The sequence below is a fragment of the Penaeus monodon genome, chromosome 9 (genome assembly GCF_015228065.2).
Source record: "Penaeus monodon isolate SGIC_2016 chromosome 9, NSTDA_Pmon_1, whole genome shotgun sequence".
Lineage (NCBI taxonomy): Eukaryota > Metazoa > Arthropoda > Malacostraca > Decapoda > Penaeidae > Penaeus > Penaeus monodon.
Window position 1 is genome coordinate 7,225,385 of NC_051394.1, and position 17,500 is coordinate 7,242,884.

Sequence of the window (17,500 nt, forward strand, 5' to 3'; positions counted from 1 at the left end):
TCCTTAGTTAGAATATCTTGCATTGTGTAAATATGATGATGTTCCATTGTTGAAGATTTGCATGATTTTTTTGTTTATCCATACATTAGAATAAATAATACAATGTTACATATAATTTCACTTCCAAAGGAAAATGTCCCTTAGCATATCTATGACCGGCCTTCCAAAACAGAACAATGAAGTACAAGTCAAATGATCGATTTCCTTCCTGCAAGCGTTTAGATAAGCAGGTACAAGTCTTTGTTTATCTGTTGCAATTAAAGGCAGAATGGCGGATGTCTAAAATAAGGTGGTTTCAGTCTGCCATGAGCGTGCCATCAAGATCATAAGAAAGTGGGAGGGGACAGTTATAACTCATGTGAATTAAGGTATTTTGCTGGAAAAAAATGAGAACGAATGATTGTTTCTTGAAAAGGGAATAGATAAAAGGAGAAATACATAAGAAATTGGTTAGACACATGCATTGCATACATGTATGAACAAGTAAATATATAAATGAACACTCATACACTCACAGTACACCCACATACACGTAAATTCATATATACATTTTAATAACTGTACATACATACATACAGACACACACACACATAACTTGATTTATGTCGTCAAAAACTAAGCCACTAAGAAAAGAGTTTCTTGATATTATCTTATAATCCATAGTATATGTATGGAAATTTAAGTACAACTATGCTATCTTAATTTCAAATAATTTAGCTGAAACACCAGAATCACGCTACCTTTCCTGGCATTGTTTTTGGAAGGAATGATATTAAATTCAGTATCTCGAGGGAAAGACACGTTATATTTTTCACTTTTAGATACCATTGTCTCCCATATGTGCGTCAGGGATTTTTTTTGTCCTATAAATACACTAATTCATAGGAAGCTAATAATAGGATGCAACTCCTCTGACCTCTAGAAATAACATAACAGAAGCCACTCCACTGATTACCTTGCTGCCACGTCATCTTGGAGAATGGCCGTCATTTCTATTTTTATATAGTTTGTTTGATGAGTTTAAAGTTTAAATATTTGCGAAAACAGGTCATATGCCCATTTTCTCTTAGATTGACGAATATATCACTCATGACAGAGTATAGGGGTTTTATGTAACTTCCAATATAATTATGTTTTCTTATGTTACCTGCTTAATCTTTCATTGGAAAATATTTGTTTGCTGCTTTCCTAAGTCAAGAAGTCATATTTTCGTTAACAACAACTTATAAAACACTTAGACACCAATGTATAGCTCTTTGAATTTTCAACAAACAAGCAACTCGTGATCCAGATTTGTTAATCATTGAGATATCTATATATGAGTATCTAAATGGTTCAGAAACTGTCACGGATACTCACCTTCTGCGACAACAGCAGCCTCAAGACAACATTTCCTTCGAGTATGTCAGCAAGATCAAGTTTGACAGAGCTATTCGTTATCACCTGATCTGTGGTGTACTAGAAGCCGTTGGTCTGGTTCTGTTCCCACATTTACCGTTAGAAATTCCAACTGTCGATGTGGATAACTTCGATAAAGAGTTAAAAATAACCACTTTACCACCTAGCCCTATTGCCATGGGGCGTCCAAGGAAAAAGAAATACTGGGGATAGGATTAGACAGGTGATAAAAAAAAAACAAACTATTGTGGATTAGGCCTCCGGGGGTTAGCGTGGAAAAGAGTAGTTAATTTTTATTTTTCTCTAAGAAACTGAATGTATGTATGGATCTGTCACTCTTATATATATATATATATATATATATATATATATATATATATATATATATATATATATATATAAATTAAATATTTTTGGATTTGAATCTAGTGATTATGAATCTATTATTCTGTATCAGCAATTTGGAGGCCCTTTTCCAAGGTGGTGGACGAACCTCAAGGTGGATAACTGGGTCTTTAATATGTTATTTTTAGAGGCTAAAATATTTTCTATTTCACACTCACACAGACACGTATATATATATATATATATATATATATATATATATATATATATATATATATATATATATATATATATATATATGCATACATGCATGTATACATGTACATACACAATACATTATATATATATATATATATATATATATATATATATATATATATATATATATATATATATATATTTATACGTACATACACTTATATATATGTGTGTGTGTGTGTGTGTGTGTGTGTGTGTGTGTGTGTGTGTGTGTGTGTGTGTGTGTGTGTGTGTGTCTGTGTGTGCGCGCGTTCGTGCGTGCGTATACAAACACATGCACACATGAATGCAAATTATATATTTGTGATAAAACACATACAAGTACACAGTACATGCAGACAACCACGCGGGCACACACACACACACACACACACACACACACACACACACACACACACACACACACACACACACACACACGCACACACACATAAATATATATATATATATATATATATATATATATATATATATATATATATATATATATATATATATATATACGTATATATGAATATAGATATAGGTAGACTTGCATGAATATAAATCATATACATGCATGCATAAATACTTACATAAATTTGTGGATTTATTTGTGCATATGTACAAGAAATATATATTTCTAATTCACTTTGCTGGATAAAACACATTTTTTATCATACCGCTCGTGCACCTGAACTTTTTAAAAGTACAGTCTAATTGGTAAATGGCAACTTTTGCTTCTCTTGCGAAGATAAATACCTGCATTGAGTCTCGTGAGAAGCAGATCACTCGCACAGTCTGTAACATGAAATTTGTAAGTAATTTCACTTTCGTAAAATTAACCGTTGCTGTTTCCGAGAATTATAGTTATCAAGGTTGACACTGTGATGTCAAGGGGTTGTTATAATGTGCTATTCAATACGAATAATTTGAATTTCGCTGAACATGTCATCAGTCTGCGATGAATACCTTTCAGATTCTTGTTGCCGTGTTTGCCTGCGTGGCTGCTGCCGCTCCCCAGGGATATGAGGCCCCTCGCCGTGACTCTGAGGAAGTGCCCATCCTGAGGGACGAACGCGTGATCGAGAACGACGGAAGGTACAACTTCGACGTGGAAACAGGAGACGGCATCGTAGTGTCAGAGTCAGGAGCTCCCAGCGCAGACGGAGGCATCAACAGTGCTGGTTCTTACTCGTGAGTATCTGGAAAGAAGCAAAATTATATGGATAGAAACTCCAATATTTCTTGACTGTTATTTTATATTGTTCATAACATACATATACTTATCTCGTCATCCACTTTCTCTTAATTAGCTACACCGCTCCTGACGGCACTCCTGTCCACGTTGATTTCGTGGCTGACGACAAGGGCTTCCAGCCCCAGTCCGACCTCCTGCCCGTGGCTCCCGAGTTCCCCCATCCGATCCCCGACTTCGTCAAGGAGCAGATTGCCTTCGCCGCTGAGGAGGACGCCCGCAGGGCCAAGGAACCTTCCAACAGATACAGTGCTCCTTAAATAGAATGCGTTGCAGAATATGTGTATATATTATGAAGATGTTCCGTTGTTGAAGATTTCATGCTCTTTCTATTTAATCATCCATCGAAATAAACAATACAATTTTACATATATTTTCATTTTCTAAGGAAAATGTCTATTGTGTTTATAATGACTGGTCTTCCCAAATAATCGGCCAATGTAAAATATAAATGGAAATCAGAGGAACGATAGACTCATATACTTCGTCTATTTGTTGCAAATAAAAGTAAAATACGCAGAAATAATGCTCAAAAGAATCTGATTCAGTTTTAGTGTGTCATTAGTGTGCCATGCGACATCATGGCCAGGTGGGAGAGGGGACAGTGTGCTTATCGTGATATTATTGACTAATAAAAAAATCTGTGAAATGAGGTATCTTACTGGAAAATCTACAAGGGCGAGTGATCGTTTCTTGGACTATGGATAAAAATATACTACCTTGCACATACATATATTTTATATATATATATATATATATATATATATATATATATATATATATATATATATATGTATATATATATATATATATGATAATATAAAACCATCCATTATATATATATATATATATATATATATATATATAATATAATATATTATATATTAATTATATAAACCCATCCACTGTAGCAAATTTGGGCCACTAAAAGAAAAACGGGGTACCTATCTTTTAGCCAATAATTCTTAGTACACAGAAGAAGTATTTGTAATTACAGCATTTTAGCAGTTTTCAAAGCATTAAGTGTTTTCATCACACTACCGTTCCTGGGATTATTCTTGAAAATGTTGACAGCAAATTCGTTCTCTCGAGAGCGCCATTTTTTTTTTACAGCCAGGCTACCATGTCTGCCTGGATCACAGTGTGTCTCTGTTGACCGAGTAACGCTCATGGCAAAATACAGTTCTATTTTTATATAACGTCCACTGTGTTTCTATTTTCTCATAAGTTACCTGCGCAATCTTTCAGCATGTTTCCAGTAACAACAGCTGTTAGACCATACAGACCCTGATGTATAACTAATCGACATACAAGCTACTAGTGATGCAGATTTGTTAATCATTCAAACAGCTATCTAGGAGTGTCTAAATGGTTCAGAAACCGTCATTGACTCTGACCTTCTGCGACAACAGCAGCTTCGAAACATTTCCTCCATGTATGGCAGCAGGATCAACTTTGACAAAGCAACTTGATATCACCTGCTCCCTGGGGTACTGGAAGCCGCTGGGTTGGTCCTGTTCCCATAGAGTTACCACTAGAAATTTCAGCTATCGAAGTGGATAACCCTGCGACAAAGAAGTAAAGATGATAAGCTCTTTATAACCTAGCTCTGTTGCAATGGAGCGTCCAGGAAAAAAAATATACTGGACAGGTAAAGGGCAAAAGATTACACAGATTAAGTAACAACTCAAAACTATCTCATGGTGTGGAGGGGAAAAGAGTACTTCATTTATATTTTTCTCTACGAAATTGGATGTATCAATGAAACTGTTTAAAACCATTTTAGGGTCTGAAACTAGTGATTTTGAATCCTGTTTCTACAATGTTTGATCAACAAATTTTCACGGAAAAAGAAAGAAACAAATTGGAAGGCCGTTCTCCAAAATGGCAGACGAAACTCAGGGTGGATGAATGGGTTTTTTGATATGTTATTTTCAAAGGTTAAAGGAATTTACATGCCGATTTTCTATTTCACACCACCCACGTATATATATATATATATATATATATATATATATATATATATATATATATATATATATATGTACATATATGTATATATTAATATTCTTGTATATATGTATATACATAATAAATCAAATATGTATAATAATGTATTATATACACATGAAATATGCATATGTATATATATAAACAGACACATAAATGCAAACACTGATATATTTATGGAAATAGATACCTATCAGTACATCCATACACGCATACACATAGACATGGACATATATGCAGGCACACACGCGCACAAGCACACACATGCGCGCGTGCACATATACACAGAAATATAGATACACGCATAATATATACATGTATACATATACAAATAGATGTAGGTATAGACAGACATACATGAATATATACACATACATACATCCATATGTAGTATATGTATGCATGTGCATCATCTGCCACCGATATTCTTATCAGTGGATGCATTCGTGCATATGTGCAATGAACATGGACCTGAACTAAAAGTACAATCTAATTGGCAAATGGCAACTTTGCTTCTCATGCGGTCTCACGCGAAGATAAATACCTGCATTGAGTCTCGTGAGAAGCAGATCACTCGCACAGTCTGTAACATGAAATTTGTAAGTATTTGCAAGTTGGCCACTTTTGAAAATGAACCGTTGCTGTTTCCGAAAATTATGAATACGATATTCTGAAAACTTTGTGATTTTTAAGGGTTGTTATAATGCGCTGTTCAATAATAATAATTTGAATTTGAACTGTGCTGAACATGTCATCAGTCTGCGATGAATACCTTTCAGATTCTTGTTGCCGTGTTTGCCTGCGTGGCTGCTGCCGCTCCCCAGGGATATGAGGCCCCTCGCCGTGACTCTGAGGAAGTGCCCATCCTGAGGGACGAACGCGTGATCGAGAACGACGGAAGGTACAACTTCGATGTGGAAACAGGAGACGGCATCGTGGTGTCAGAGTCAGGAGCTCCCAGCGCAGACGGAGGCATCAGCAGTGCTGGTTCATATTCGTGAGTATCCGGAAAGAAACAAGAATATATAGATAGAAATTATACCTATATTTCGTGATGATTATAGCTCCACATAGTTTATAAGAAAACCATGATACCTATTTTATCACCCATCTTATCTTAATTAGCTACACCGCTCCTGACGGCACTCCCGTCCACGTTGATTTCGTGGCTGACGAAAAGGGCTTCCAGCCCCAGTCCGACCTCCTGCCCGTGGCTCCCGAGTTCCCCCATCCGATCCCCGACTTCGTCAAGGAGCAGATTGCCTTCGCCGCTGAGGAGGACGCCCGCAGGGCCAAGGAACCTTCCAACAGATACAGTGCTCCTTAAGCAGAATGCGTTGCAGAATATGTGTATATATTACGAAGATGTTCCGTTGTTGAAGATTTCATGCTCTTTCTATTCAATCATTCATTAAAATAACTAATACAATGTTACATGTATTTTCACTTTCTAAAGAAAATGTCTCTTACGAATATTATGGTTTTCCCAAATAATCAGCCAACATAAAGTATAAATGGAAGTCAATCAGAGGAACAATGCAGACACAAAGACTTAATTTTTATGTTGCAAATATACGCCAAATGCGCAGAAATTATACTCAAATGAATCTGATTCACTTTTAGTGTGTCATGGGACATCATGGCCAGGTGGGAGAAGGGACAGTGTGCTTATCTTCATACTGACGAAGGAAAACTCCTGTGAATTGAGGTATCTTGCTGGAAAAAAATAGAAGGATGGGTGATCGTTTCCTGGACTGTGGATCATTAAAGGAAGAGAAGAAAAATAAACACACACACACACACACACACACACACACACACACCCACACACACACACAAACACACACACACACACACACACACACACACACACACACACACACACACACACACACAAATATATATATATATATATATATATATATATATATATATATATATATTTACATTTATATGTATACATCCATTCATATATATAGTTACACACATACATTCATCACACACGCACACACATTAATGTTCTAAAGTAAATCATCAAAACACCGTAGCAAATTTCAGCCACTAACAGAAGACGTGGTTTCTAGCTTTTAGGAAGGAGTAAATACAACTATGCCATTTTAGCAGCTTTCAAAGCATTAAGCGTTATCAGCAACATTACACTACCGTTCCTGGGATTGTTCTTGAAAATGTTGACAGCAAATTCGTTCTCTTGTTTTTTTTTTTCAACATCTAGGCTACCATTTCTGCCTGGATCACTGTATCTTTGTTGACCGAGTACCACTCATGGCAAAATAGAGCTGTGTTTTTATGTAACATCCACTGTGTTTCTGTTATAAGTTACCTGCGCAATCTTTCACTGGAAAATAAACTTGCTTTTCTAAGTCAAGAAAGTAGTATATGTTTGCATGTGTGTGTGTATGATCTGTTACCCATATTCTTATCTGTGGATTTATTTGTGTGTATGTGCAACTAACATTCCGATGGATAAAACGAATTTTATCATACCGCACGTGGACCTGAACTAAAAGTCAGCATGTTGCCAGTAGCAACAACTTTTAAACCATTTAGACACTGATGTGTAACTTTCTGACTAATGGCAACATACAACTGTTGATGCAGATTTGTTAATCATTCAAACAGCTATCTAGGAGTGTCAAAATGGTTCAGAAATTGTCACTGACTCTGACCTTCTACGACAACAGCAGCTTCGAGTCATTTCCTTCGAGTATGTCAGCAAGATCAACTTTGATGAGGAAACTTGTTATCACCTGCTCCGTGGATTGGTCATGTTCCCACAGAGGGTCGTGGAAAGGAGTATTTCATTTTTATTTTCTTTAAGAAATTTATTGTATCTATGAAACTGCCATTAAAAAAAACATCTTAAAAAAATCTGGATATGAAACGAAAGATTTTGAATCTTATTTCCATTCTTTTGGAAAAAAACAGTTCTCACGGAAAAAAAGAAGAAACAGACGAAGCTCAGGGTGAATGAATGGGTGTTTAGATACATGATTTTTAGAGGATAAATTTACATGTCGATTTTCTACTTCACAAACGCACAGGTAATATATTTATCTATCTGTCTATATATATATATATATATATATATATATATATATATATATATATATATATATACAAATATGTATATATATGTATATATGTACATATAATATATCAGGTATGTGTACATATGTATATATGTATATATTTGTATATATATACTCACAAACACGCACAAATACAATGACAGATACAGAGGTGCGTTGTTCGAGTAATATCCACTGTTTCTGCTTTCTCATAAGTTACCTACGTAATATTTCACTGGAAATTATTTGTTTGTTGCTTTCCAAGGTCAAGAAGGTCAGCTTGTTTCCAGTAACAATAACTTTTAAACCTAATGTAAACTCTGAATAATCAAGATACAAGCAACTGGTGAGCTATACCTGAGTCTATAATTGGTTCAGAAACTGTCACTGATAATGACCTTCTGCGACAATTAATGCTTCGAGCAACATTTCCTTCGAGTAAATCAGCAAGATCAACTTTGACAAAGCAACCTGAAAAGGCCTTATGATTCATCACCTGATGAGTGGACTACTGGAAGCCGCTGGGTTGGTTCTGTTCCCGTAGAGTTTTCGCTAGAATTTCCAGCTATCGAAGCGTATAAACCCTTCGGTGAAGAAGTAAAGATAATAAGCACTTTACCATTTAGCTTTATTGCAATGGGGTGTCTAAGAAAAAAAAATATACTGGGGGAAAAAAAGGGCAAAAGATTGCACAGTTGATTAAGGAACAAACCAAAAGTATCTCATGGTTTGGCGTGGAAAAGAATACCTCATTTTTATTTTCTCTAAGAAAATGTATGTAAGTATGAAAGTGTCTCTTAAAGAAAAAAAAATGGATGTAAAACCAGTGTCGGTGAATATTGTTTCCACTATTAAAAAAAAAATCACGGAAAAAGGAAGAAACAGAAATTTGGAGGCATTTTTCCAAGATGGCGGACGACGTCACGGTAGATGAATGGGTGTTTTGTTATATATTTTGTTAAAGGAATTTACGTGCCGATTTTCTGTTTCACGCACATGTATATGTGTGTGTGTACACTTGTATATACTTATATTCATGGGATATATGTATATACATAATACATGTATATACATATTATATATATGATGGATTATATATATACACCTCAAATATGCATGCACACACACACACACACACACACACACACACACACACACACACACACACACACACACACACACAAATATATATATATATATATATATATATATATATATATATATATATATATATATTATATATGTGTGTGTGTGTGTGTGTGTGTGTGTATATGCCCATGCAAACACATACATGCATACATATATATACAGAAATACATTAATACAAATGTTGATGTATTTGTAGAAATAGACACATCAGTATACAGTATATGCATACACGCAGGCACGCACAGACGCGCGTAGGCACACACTCACACATGAAGGCACACACAAACGCGGTCGCGCACACATACGAGTACTCACACAAACATACACTGGTATACATATATGTATAGACATATATATACGTATATATATGAATAGATATAAGTATAGATAGACGTACATGAATAAACACGCATATATACATGTATGCATACATACATACATACGAAGTATATGTTTGCATGTGTGTGTGTATGATCAGTTACCCATATTCTTATCTGTGGATTTATTTGTGTGTATGTGCAACGAACATTCCGATGGATAAAACAAATTTCATCATACCGCACGTGGACCTGAACTAAAAGTCCCATCTAAATGACAAATGGCAACTTTGCTTCTCTTGCGAGAATAAATACCTGCATTGAGTCTCGTGAGAAGCAGATCACTCTTAGTCTGTAACATGAAATTTGTAAGTATTTGTTGAAAATGAACCGCTGCTGTATCCGAAGATTATAAATCCCAAGGCTGAAACTTTGTGAAGTCGAGGACTGCTAAAATGTGCTGTTTATTAAGAATAATTTAAATTTAAATTTTGCTGAATATACCATCATTCTGCGATGAATACCTTTCAGATTCTTGTTGCCGTGTTTGCCTGCGTGGCTGCTGCCGCTCCCCAGGGATATGAGGCCCCTCGCCGTGACTCTGAGGAAGTGCCCATCCTGAGGGACGAACGCGTGATCGAGAACGACGGAAGGTACAACTTCGACGTGGAAACAGGAGACGGCATCGTGGTGTCAGAGTCAGGAGCTCCCAGCGCAGACGGAGGCATCAACAGTGCTGGTTCATATTCGTGAGTATGCGGAAAGAAACAAGAATATATAGATAGAAATTATACCTATATTTCGTGATGATTATAGCTCCACATAGTTTATAAGAAAACCATGATACCTATTTTATCACCCATCTTATCTTAATTAGCTACACCGCTCCTGACGGCACTCCCGTCCACGTTGATTTCGTGGCTGACGAAAAGGGCTTCCAGCCTCAGTCCGACCTCCTGCCCGTGGCTCCCGAGTTCCCCCATCCGATCCCCGACTTCGTCAAGGAGCAGATTGCCTTCGCCGCTGAGGAGGACGCCCGCAGGGCCAAGGAACCTTCCAACAGATACAGTGCTCCTTAAACAGAATGCGTTGCAGAATATGTGTATATATTATGAAGATGTTCCGTTGTTGAAGATTTCATGCTCTTTCTATTTAATCATTCATTAAAGTAAATAATACACTGTTACATATATTTTCATTTCCTAAGGAAAATGTCTTATCATGTTTCTTATGACTGGTTTTCCAAAATAATCGGCCAGCATAAAATATAGATGAAAAGTGAGTAAAAGAACGATGTAAGCACAAGTACGTAAATACGAAAAAGAAAGAAAAAAAAACGTGTTTCTGTGTTTAGTATATCATATATCTGCCATGGCGAGCTGGGAGAGGGGATAGTGTACTTACGTTTATACAGACTAAGAATAACTTTCGTGAACTGAGGTATCTAGTTGGAACAATGAAAAGGACGAGTGATCGTTTCTTGGACTGGATAACCAAACTAATTTGCACACAAACATATATATTTAATTTATATGTATACATTCATTCATATATACTCATTTACATACATTCATGCACACACATTAATGTTTTAAAATCATCAAATCCCTGCTGCGGTGGTTTCTAACTTTTAGCTAATAATTCTTAGTACAGATATGAAGTACATACAACTACGCCATTTTAGCATCTTTCAAATTATTATGCGTTGTAATAAGCATCACACTACCGTTCCTGGAATTGTTCTCGAAAGTGTCGATAGCAAATTCGTTCTCTCGACAGCGCCAATTTTTTACTTTTAGGCTACCATTCTGTCTGGATTGTTGCCCGAGCTGCCGACGATCCTGCTCACCCATTGGCCGGATGGACGTTTAACCCCCTGGATAGATTAGAAAAAACAAACAAACAAATTTATAGGAAGCCAAACATTGGCTTGCAACTTCCACTGAGCTCTAGAAATAAAATATCAAAACCCGCTAAATTATGATTTAGGCATATGAAGAGAAGGCAGATCGCACCACCAGGAGACGTAAAGGCAGACCGAAAAGGCGTTCTATGAACATCAGAGACGATATGATGCAAGTAGGTGCTGCGGAGGACACACAATATAGAAAGAGTTCAGCTCCACACGTGGACCTGAACTAAGACTCTAATCTAATTGGCAAATGACAACCTGCATTGAGTCTCGTGAGAAGCAGATCACTCGCAGTCTGTAACAGGAAATTTGTAAGTATTGGCAAGTCGGCCACTTCTGAAAATGAACCTCTGTTGCTTCTGAAAATTATGAATCCCGAGACTAAATATTCTGAAAACCTTGTGATTTTTAAGGGTTGTTATGTGCTGTTCAATAAGAATAATTTGAAATCTGAACTTTGTCGAACATGCAGTCATTCTTTCAGATTATTGTTGCCGTGTTTGCCTGCGTGGCTGCTTCCATTCCTCAGGGATATGAAGCCCCTGCACACTCTCGCCATAACTCCGAGGAAGTGCCCATCTTGAGAGACGACACGCGTGATCGAGGACGACGGAAGGTACAACTTCGACGTGGAGACAGGAAACGGCGTCTTGGTGTCAGAGTCTGGAGCTCCCGGTGCAGACGGAGGCATCAACAGTGCTGGTTCTTACTCATGTGTATCCGAAAAAAAAACAAGAATATACAGATAGGAACTTCAATATTTTATTCACATAGTTCGTAAGAAAACCATATACTTATCTCGTCATCCACTTTCTCTTAATTAGCTACACCGCTCCTGACGGTACTCCCGTTTACGTTGAGCTCGTGGCTGACGAAAAGGGCTTTCAGCCATAGTCCAACTTCCTGCCCATGGCAGGAAGTTGGATCCGATCCCCGACTTCGTCAAGGAGCAGATCGCCTTCGCCGCTGAGGAGGACGCCCGCAGGGCCAAGGAACCTTGCAACAGATACAGTGCTCCTTATTCAGGATGCGTTGCAGAATATGTGTATATATTATGATGTTCCGTTGTTGAAGATTCTATTTAATCATTAGAATCAAGAATATAATATTACATTCACTTCCACTTCCTAAGGAAAATGTCTCTTTTGTTCTTAAGACTGGTCTTCGAAAATAATCGGCCAGCATAAAGTATAATTGAAAAATATTTAAAGGAACGATGTAGGCACAGGCACTTCATTTATCTGTTGCAGATAGACGCAAAATACGCAGATATTATAATTAAATTTGTTTCCTTATTCTGATTACTGTTATATATGTGACATCATGGCGAGGTGTGAGAAGAACAATGTGCTTTCCTTTATATAGACTAACAACTGTGAATTGAGGAAAATGAAAAATGAAAGGAACGAGTGATTGTTTCATGGACTGTGGATAACTTAAGGAACAGACAAAAAAGAGCAATTTGCAAACATATACATATGTATTTTTATTCAAATGTATACATCCATTTATATACACACACTCAAACATTCATGCACACACTCAAACATTCATGCACACACACACACACACACACACACACACACACACACACACACACACACACACACACACACACACACACACACACACACACATTAATGCTTCAAAAAATTCAAATAACTAAAACACTATTGCAAATTTATTTGCTACGCCACTAAAAGAAGACTTGTAGTTTCGAGAGCAACCGATGATTCTGCTCACATTGATTGGAATGAAAAAGAAGTACATTAATTTATAGGAAGCTAAACGCCGGCTTGCAACTTCCCTTGATCTCTAGAAATAAATTATCAACGCGTGCTCCATTAACTAGCCGTGTTCTTCTCCCGCCATCCTGATGATAAAGTGGGAAGCATAAATGTCCACAAAACAGGTCATATGCTCATTTTTTCTCTTAGAATGACGGTTCCATAGTTAAATGAATTTTATTTTTGGAACGAGGAGTAAATAAGTACTACAACACTCGTGACAGAATACAGAGTTGTGTTATTATGTAAGATTCACTGCGTTTCTTCTTTATTATATGTTACTTGCATAATCTTTCACTGGAAATTATTTGTTTGCTGTTTTCCGAAGTCGAGAAGGCCAGCATGTTTCCAGTAACAACAGATTTTAAACCATTTAAACACTGATGTATAAATCTTTGACTAATCAACATACAAGCATCTAGTGATACAGATTGGTCAATCATTCAGGTAACTGTACAGCTCCAAGACGTTTCCAGTATGTCTTAGGATCAAATATGGCAAAGCTATTTGTTAACACCTACTCCGTGGGATACTGGAAGCCGTTGGGCTGGCCATGTTCCCATAGAGTTACCACTAGAAATTCCAGTTCTCGAAGTGGGTAACTTCGATAAAGAATTAAAGAAGATAAGCACTTTACTGCATAGTTCTATTGTAATGGAGCATATAAGAAAAAAAAAAGTACATATAAAAAAAATATTATGATTACTATTGTGGAAAACAGTTGTTTATTTTGATTTCATCTAAGAAATTGAATGTATATTAGAAACTGCTCCCTTATAAAAAAGAAACCAGTGATTTTGAATCCTGTTTCCACCATTCTCGATCAACAATTTTCAGAGAAAACGACAAAACAGATTTGGAGGTAATTTTCCAAGATGGCGGACGACCCTCATGATGGACAGATTTGTTTTTTCTTTCACACACGTGTGTCTATATATATATATATATATATATATATATATATATATATATATATATATATATATATATATATATATATATATATATATATATATATATATATATATATATATATATATAATATATATATATATATATATATATTCATGCTCTTATATATGTATATACATAATACATATATATGTATATATATGTATGAACCGTATTCATATTGACAGATGTATAAAAGGTATGAATGAGAATGAATATCTTCACAATACAAGAGATGTATTTGACCGATTGGATCTTAGTCAGAAATACATGTATTTCTGACGAAGACAAAATCGAAACCGGTCAAATATATCTCTTGTATTGTGAAGATATTCATTCTTATTCATACCTTTTCTACATATATATGTATGTCAATGTATATATGAATATATATACATATATGAATATATGCGTGTATATATATGTAAATTCATATTTATGCATATATATATGCATGTATATATATTTAAATTCATATTTATGCATATATATATATATATATATATATATATATATATATATATATATACACACACACACACACACACACACACACACACACACACACACACACATATATATATATATATATATATATATATATATATATATATATGTACACACTCAGGCACACATAAATACAAGTGTTGATATATTTGTGGAAAAAAATACATACCAGTATACAGTACATGCATACACATACACAGTCACACAGATACACATACACATATACACGCAGGTACGCACACACTTGCGCGCGCACACATACATGGACATATACTCGTTTATATACACACATATGTATGTATACATATAGATAGAGATAGAAAGACATACATGAATATACACACATATACATGCATGCATAAATACATACATACATATGTTGTATATATGTACAACTGTGTATCATCTGTCACCTACATTCTTATTTCTGGATTTATTTGTGCATGTCTGCAAGGAATGTATATTTCTAATTAACTGGTGGATAAAACAGAACTTTTGCCATACCACACGTGGACCTGAACTAAAAATCGAATCTAATTGGCAAATGGCAACTTTGCTTCTCTTGCGAAGATAAATACTTGCATCGAGTCTCGTGAGAACAGATCACTCGCACAGTCTGTAACATGAAATTTGTAAGTATTGGCAAGTTGGCCACTTTTGAAAATGAACCGTTGCAGTTTCCGAAAATTATGAATCCAAAGGCTGAAACTCTGTGGTGTCGAAAGATTGCTATTAGTGCTGTTCAATAAGAATAATATGAATTTGAACTTTGCTGAACATGTCATCAGTCTGCGATGAATACCTTTCAGATTCTTGTTGCCGTGTTTGCCTGCGTGGCTGCTGCCGCTCCCCAGGGATATGAGGCCCCTCGCCGTGACTCTGAGGAAGTGCCCATCCTGAGGGACGAACGCGTGATCGAGAACGACGGAAGGTACAACTTTGACGTGGAAACAGGAGACGGCATCGTGGTGTCAGAGTCAGGAGCTCCCAGCGCAGACGGAGGCATCAACAGTGCTGGTTCATACTCGTGAGTATCCGGAAAGAAACAAAAATATATAGAAACTATACCAATATTTCGTGACGGTTATATTTTCATGTAGTTCGTAAGAAAACCATGATACTTATCTCGTTATTCACTTTCTCTCATTTAGCTACACCGCTCCTGACGGTACTCCCGTCCACGTTGATTTCGTGGCTGACGAAAAGGGTTTCCAGCCTCAGTCCGACCTCCTGCCCGTGGCTCCCGAGGTCCCCGACTTCGTCAAGGAGCAGATTGCCTTCGCCGCTGAGGAGGACGCCCGCAGGGCCAAGGAACCTTCCAACAGATACAGTGCTCCTTAAACAGAATGCGTTGTAGAATATGTATATATTATGAAGATGGTCCGTTGTTGAAGATTTCATGCTCTTTCTATTTAATCAATCATTAAAATAACTGAAATAATGTTACATGTATTTTCATCTCCTAAGGAAAATGTCTTTTAACATATTAATAAAGCATAAAGTATAGATGAAAATGAATCAAAGGAACGGTGCAGACACAAAGACAAAATTTTCATGTTGCAAATAAACGCCAAATACGCAGAAATTATACTAAAAAAAGGCAATTCTGTGTTTAGTGTGTTATAAGTGTGTCTACGTTGTAATGAATTTCACGACAATGAGCGATACAAACAACCATCAGTACAAGTTTAAACAACCGCCAAGCTACGTAATTATACACCTCGGTAATCCGCGTGTGAAGTTTTCATGACGCAGCTGAAGAGCGTGAATGGGGAGACAGAAGTCCAAAGCCAAGGTCGGCAAACCAACCTTGGCTGCGTTTGACCGAGGGAGACTCCGGGAACAAATTGTAACGAACTCATGGTGATGGATCATGTATATGTTTGGGATTAAAAAAAATGAAAATAATTTTTTTTTTAATAAAATATTTTATAAATTAAGGCTTAAAATTATATATTTAAAAAATGAAGGATTGAAATTATATATTTCACAAAGGAAGGATCAGTATGAGATACTTCTCAAACGAAGGATGAAAAGGATATATTTCACAAACGAAGGGTTAGAATTATATATTTCACAAATGAAGGATTAAAATGATGTATTTTACAGATGAAGGATTAAAATGATATATTCCACAAATGAAGAATTAAAATGAGATATTTCACAAATAAAGGATTAGAATTATATATTTCATAAAAGAAAATTAAAATTAGAAATTTCACAAATTGATTATTAAAAGGATTCTCATGGAATGTCACAAAATTTAAATGTACCTTGATATCACGTCGGTAGACCGTTACTGAGTAAATGAAGCAATAACATTATGTGACATCATGGCAAGGTGGGGAGAAAGGACAGGGTGCTTACCTTTATATAGACTAAGAATAGTTCAAGTGAAATCAAGTATCTTGGTTGAAGAAAAAGAAAAGAATGAGTGATTGTTTCTTGGACTGTGGACAACTTAAAGAAAAGAGAGAGAGAGAGAGAGAGAGAGAGAGAGAGAGAGAGAGAGAGAGAGAGAGAGAGAGAGAATAGTTTGT

At 36.1% G+C, this 17,500-nt stretch overlaps 5 protein-coding genes and 1 pseudogene across 8 annotated transcripts in view; all 6 read left to right on the forward strand.

The window, feature by feature from the left end:
- LOC119576495 (cuticle protein CP14.6-like) overlaps positions 1-108 on the forward strand; it is a 904-nt gene extending 796 nt beyond the window's left edge. The window contains exon 3 of the mRNA XM_037924182.1: positions 1-108. This exon is cut by the window's left edge and continues 195 nt beyond it. Within this exon, the coding sequence (XP_037780110.1) occupies positions 1-7 (7 nt within the window). The 3' untranslated portion in view covers positions 8-108.
- Positions 109-2,768: 2,660 nt separating this feature from the next.
- On the forward strand, positions 2,769-3,605 carry LOC119576851 (cuticle protein AMP1A-like). 2 transcript variants are annotated; one of them, XM_037924497.1, is made up of 3 exons: positions 2,769-2,797; positions 2,960-3,177; positions 3,297-3,605. In XM_037924497.1, exons 1-3 carry the CDS (start codon positions 2,789-2,791, stop codon positions 3,496-3,498), a joined length of 429 nt encoding a protein of 142 aa, XP_037780425.1. In that variant the 5' UTR covers positions 2,769-2,788; the 3' UTR covers positions 3,499-3,605. The 2 variants fall into 2 exon arrangements, with proteins under 2 accessions (XP_037780425.1, XP_037780424.1); XM_037924496.1 differs by lacking the exon at positions 2,769-2,797 and having other exon boundaries at positions 2,945-3,177.
- A 2,217-nt stretch (positions 3,606-5,822) lies between these two features.
- Positions 5,823-6,680, forward strand: LOC119576852 (cuticle protein AMP1A-like). Of its 2 annotated transcripts, XM_037924500.1 has the most exons (3): positions 5,823-5,847; positions 6,028-6,245; positions 6,374-6,680. In XM_037924500.1, exons 1-3 carry the CDS (start codon positions 5,839-5,841, stop codon positions 6,573-6,575), a joined length of 429 nt encoding a protein of 142 aa, XP_037780428.1. In that variant the 5' UTR covers positions 5,823-5,838; the 3' UTR covers positions 6,576-6,680. The 2 variants fall into 2 exon arrangements, with proteins under 2 accessions (XP_037780428.1, XP_037780427.1); XM_037924499.1 differs by lacking the exon at positions 5,823-5,847 and having other exon boundaries at positions 6,013-6,245.
- A 3,466-nt stretch (positions 6,681-10,146) lies between these two features.
- Positions 10,147-10,989, forward strand: LOC119576853 (cuticle protein AMP1A-like). Of its 2 annotated transcripts, XM_037924502.1 has the most exons (3): positions 10,147-10,171; positions 10,335-10,552; positions 10,681-10,989. In XM_037924502.1, the coding sequence occupies exons 1-3, from the start codon at positions 10,163-10,165 to the stop codon at positions 10,880-10,882; spliced, it is 429 nt and encodes a 142-aa protein (XP_037780430.1). In that variant the 5' UTR covers positions 10,147-10,162; the 3' UTR covers positions 10,883-10,989. The 2 variants fall into 2 exon arrangements, with proteins under 2 accessions (XP_037780430.1, XP_037780429.1); XM_037924501.1 differs by lacking the exon at positions 10,147-10,171 and having other exon boundaries at positions 10,320-10,552.
- Positions 10,990-12,181: 1,192 nt separating this feature from the next.
- Positions 12,182-12,902, forward strand: LOC119576592 (annotated as a pseudogene).
- A 2,664-nt stretch (positions 12,903-15,566) lies between these two features.
- On the forward strand, positions 15,567-16,371 carry LOC119576854 (cuticle protein AMP1A-like). The gene is made up of 3 exons (XM_037924503.1): positions 15,567-15,592; positions 15,770-15,987; positions 16,112-16,371. The coding sequence occupies exons 1-3, from the start codon at positions 15,584-15,586 to the stop codon at positions 16,299-16,301; spliced, it is 417 nt and encodes a 138-aa protein (XP_037780431.1). The 5' UTR covers positions 15,567-15,583; the 3' UTR covers positions 16,302-16,371.
- Positions 16,372-17,500: the final 1,129 nt, after the last annotated feature.

What these genes read in the sequence shown, in the direction of transcription:
- LOC119576851 (XM_037924496.1), top strand. Translation starts at nt 2,945, where the DNA reads ATGAATACCTTTCAGATTCTTGTTGCCGTGTTTGCCTGCGTGGCTGCT. An exon ending in AACAGTGCTGGTTCTTACTC is followed by an intron (nt 3,178 to 3,296) that starts GTGAGTATCTGG and finishes TCTCTTAATTAG; the next exon opens with CTACACCGCTCCTGACGGCA.
- LOC119576852 (XM_037924499.1), top strand. Translation starts at nt 6,013, where the DNA reads ATGAATACCTTTCAGATTCTTGTTGCCGTGTTTGCCTGCGTGGCTGCT. An exon ending in AGCAGTGCTGGTTCATATTC is followed by an intron (nt 6,246 to 6,373) that starts GTGAGTATCCGG and finishes TATCTTAATTAG; the next exon opens with CTACACCGCTCCTGACGGCA.
- LOC119576853 (XM_037924501.1), top strand. Translation starts at nt 10,320, where the DNA reads ATGAATACCTTTCAGATTCTTGTTGCCGTGTTTGCCTGCGTGGCTGCT. An exon ending in AACAGTGCTGGTTCATATTC is followed by an intron (nt 10,553 to 10,680) that starts GTGAGTATGCGG and finishes TATCTTAATTAG; the next exon opens with CTACACCGCTCCTGACGGCA.
- LOC119576854 (XM_037924503.1), top strand. An exon ending in AACAGTGCTGGTTCATACTC is followed by an intron (nt 15,988 to 16,111) that starts GTGAGTATCCGG and finishes TCTCTCATTTAG; the next exon opens with CTACACCGCTCCTGACGGTA.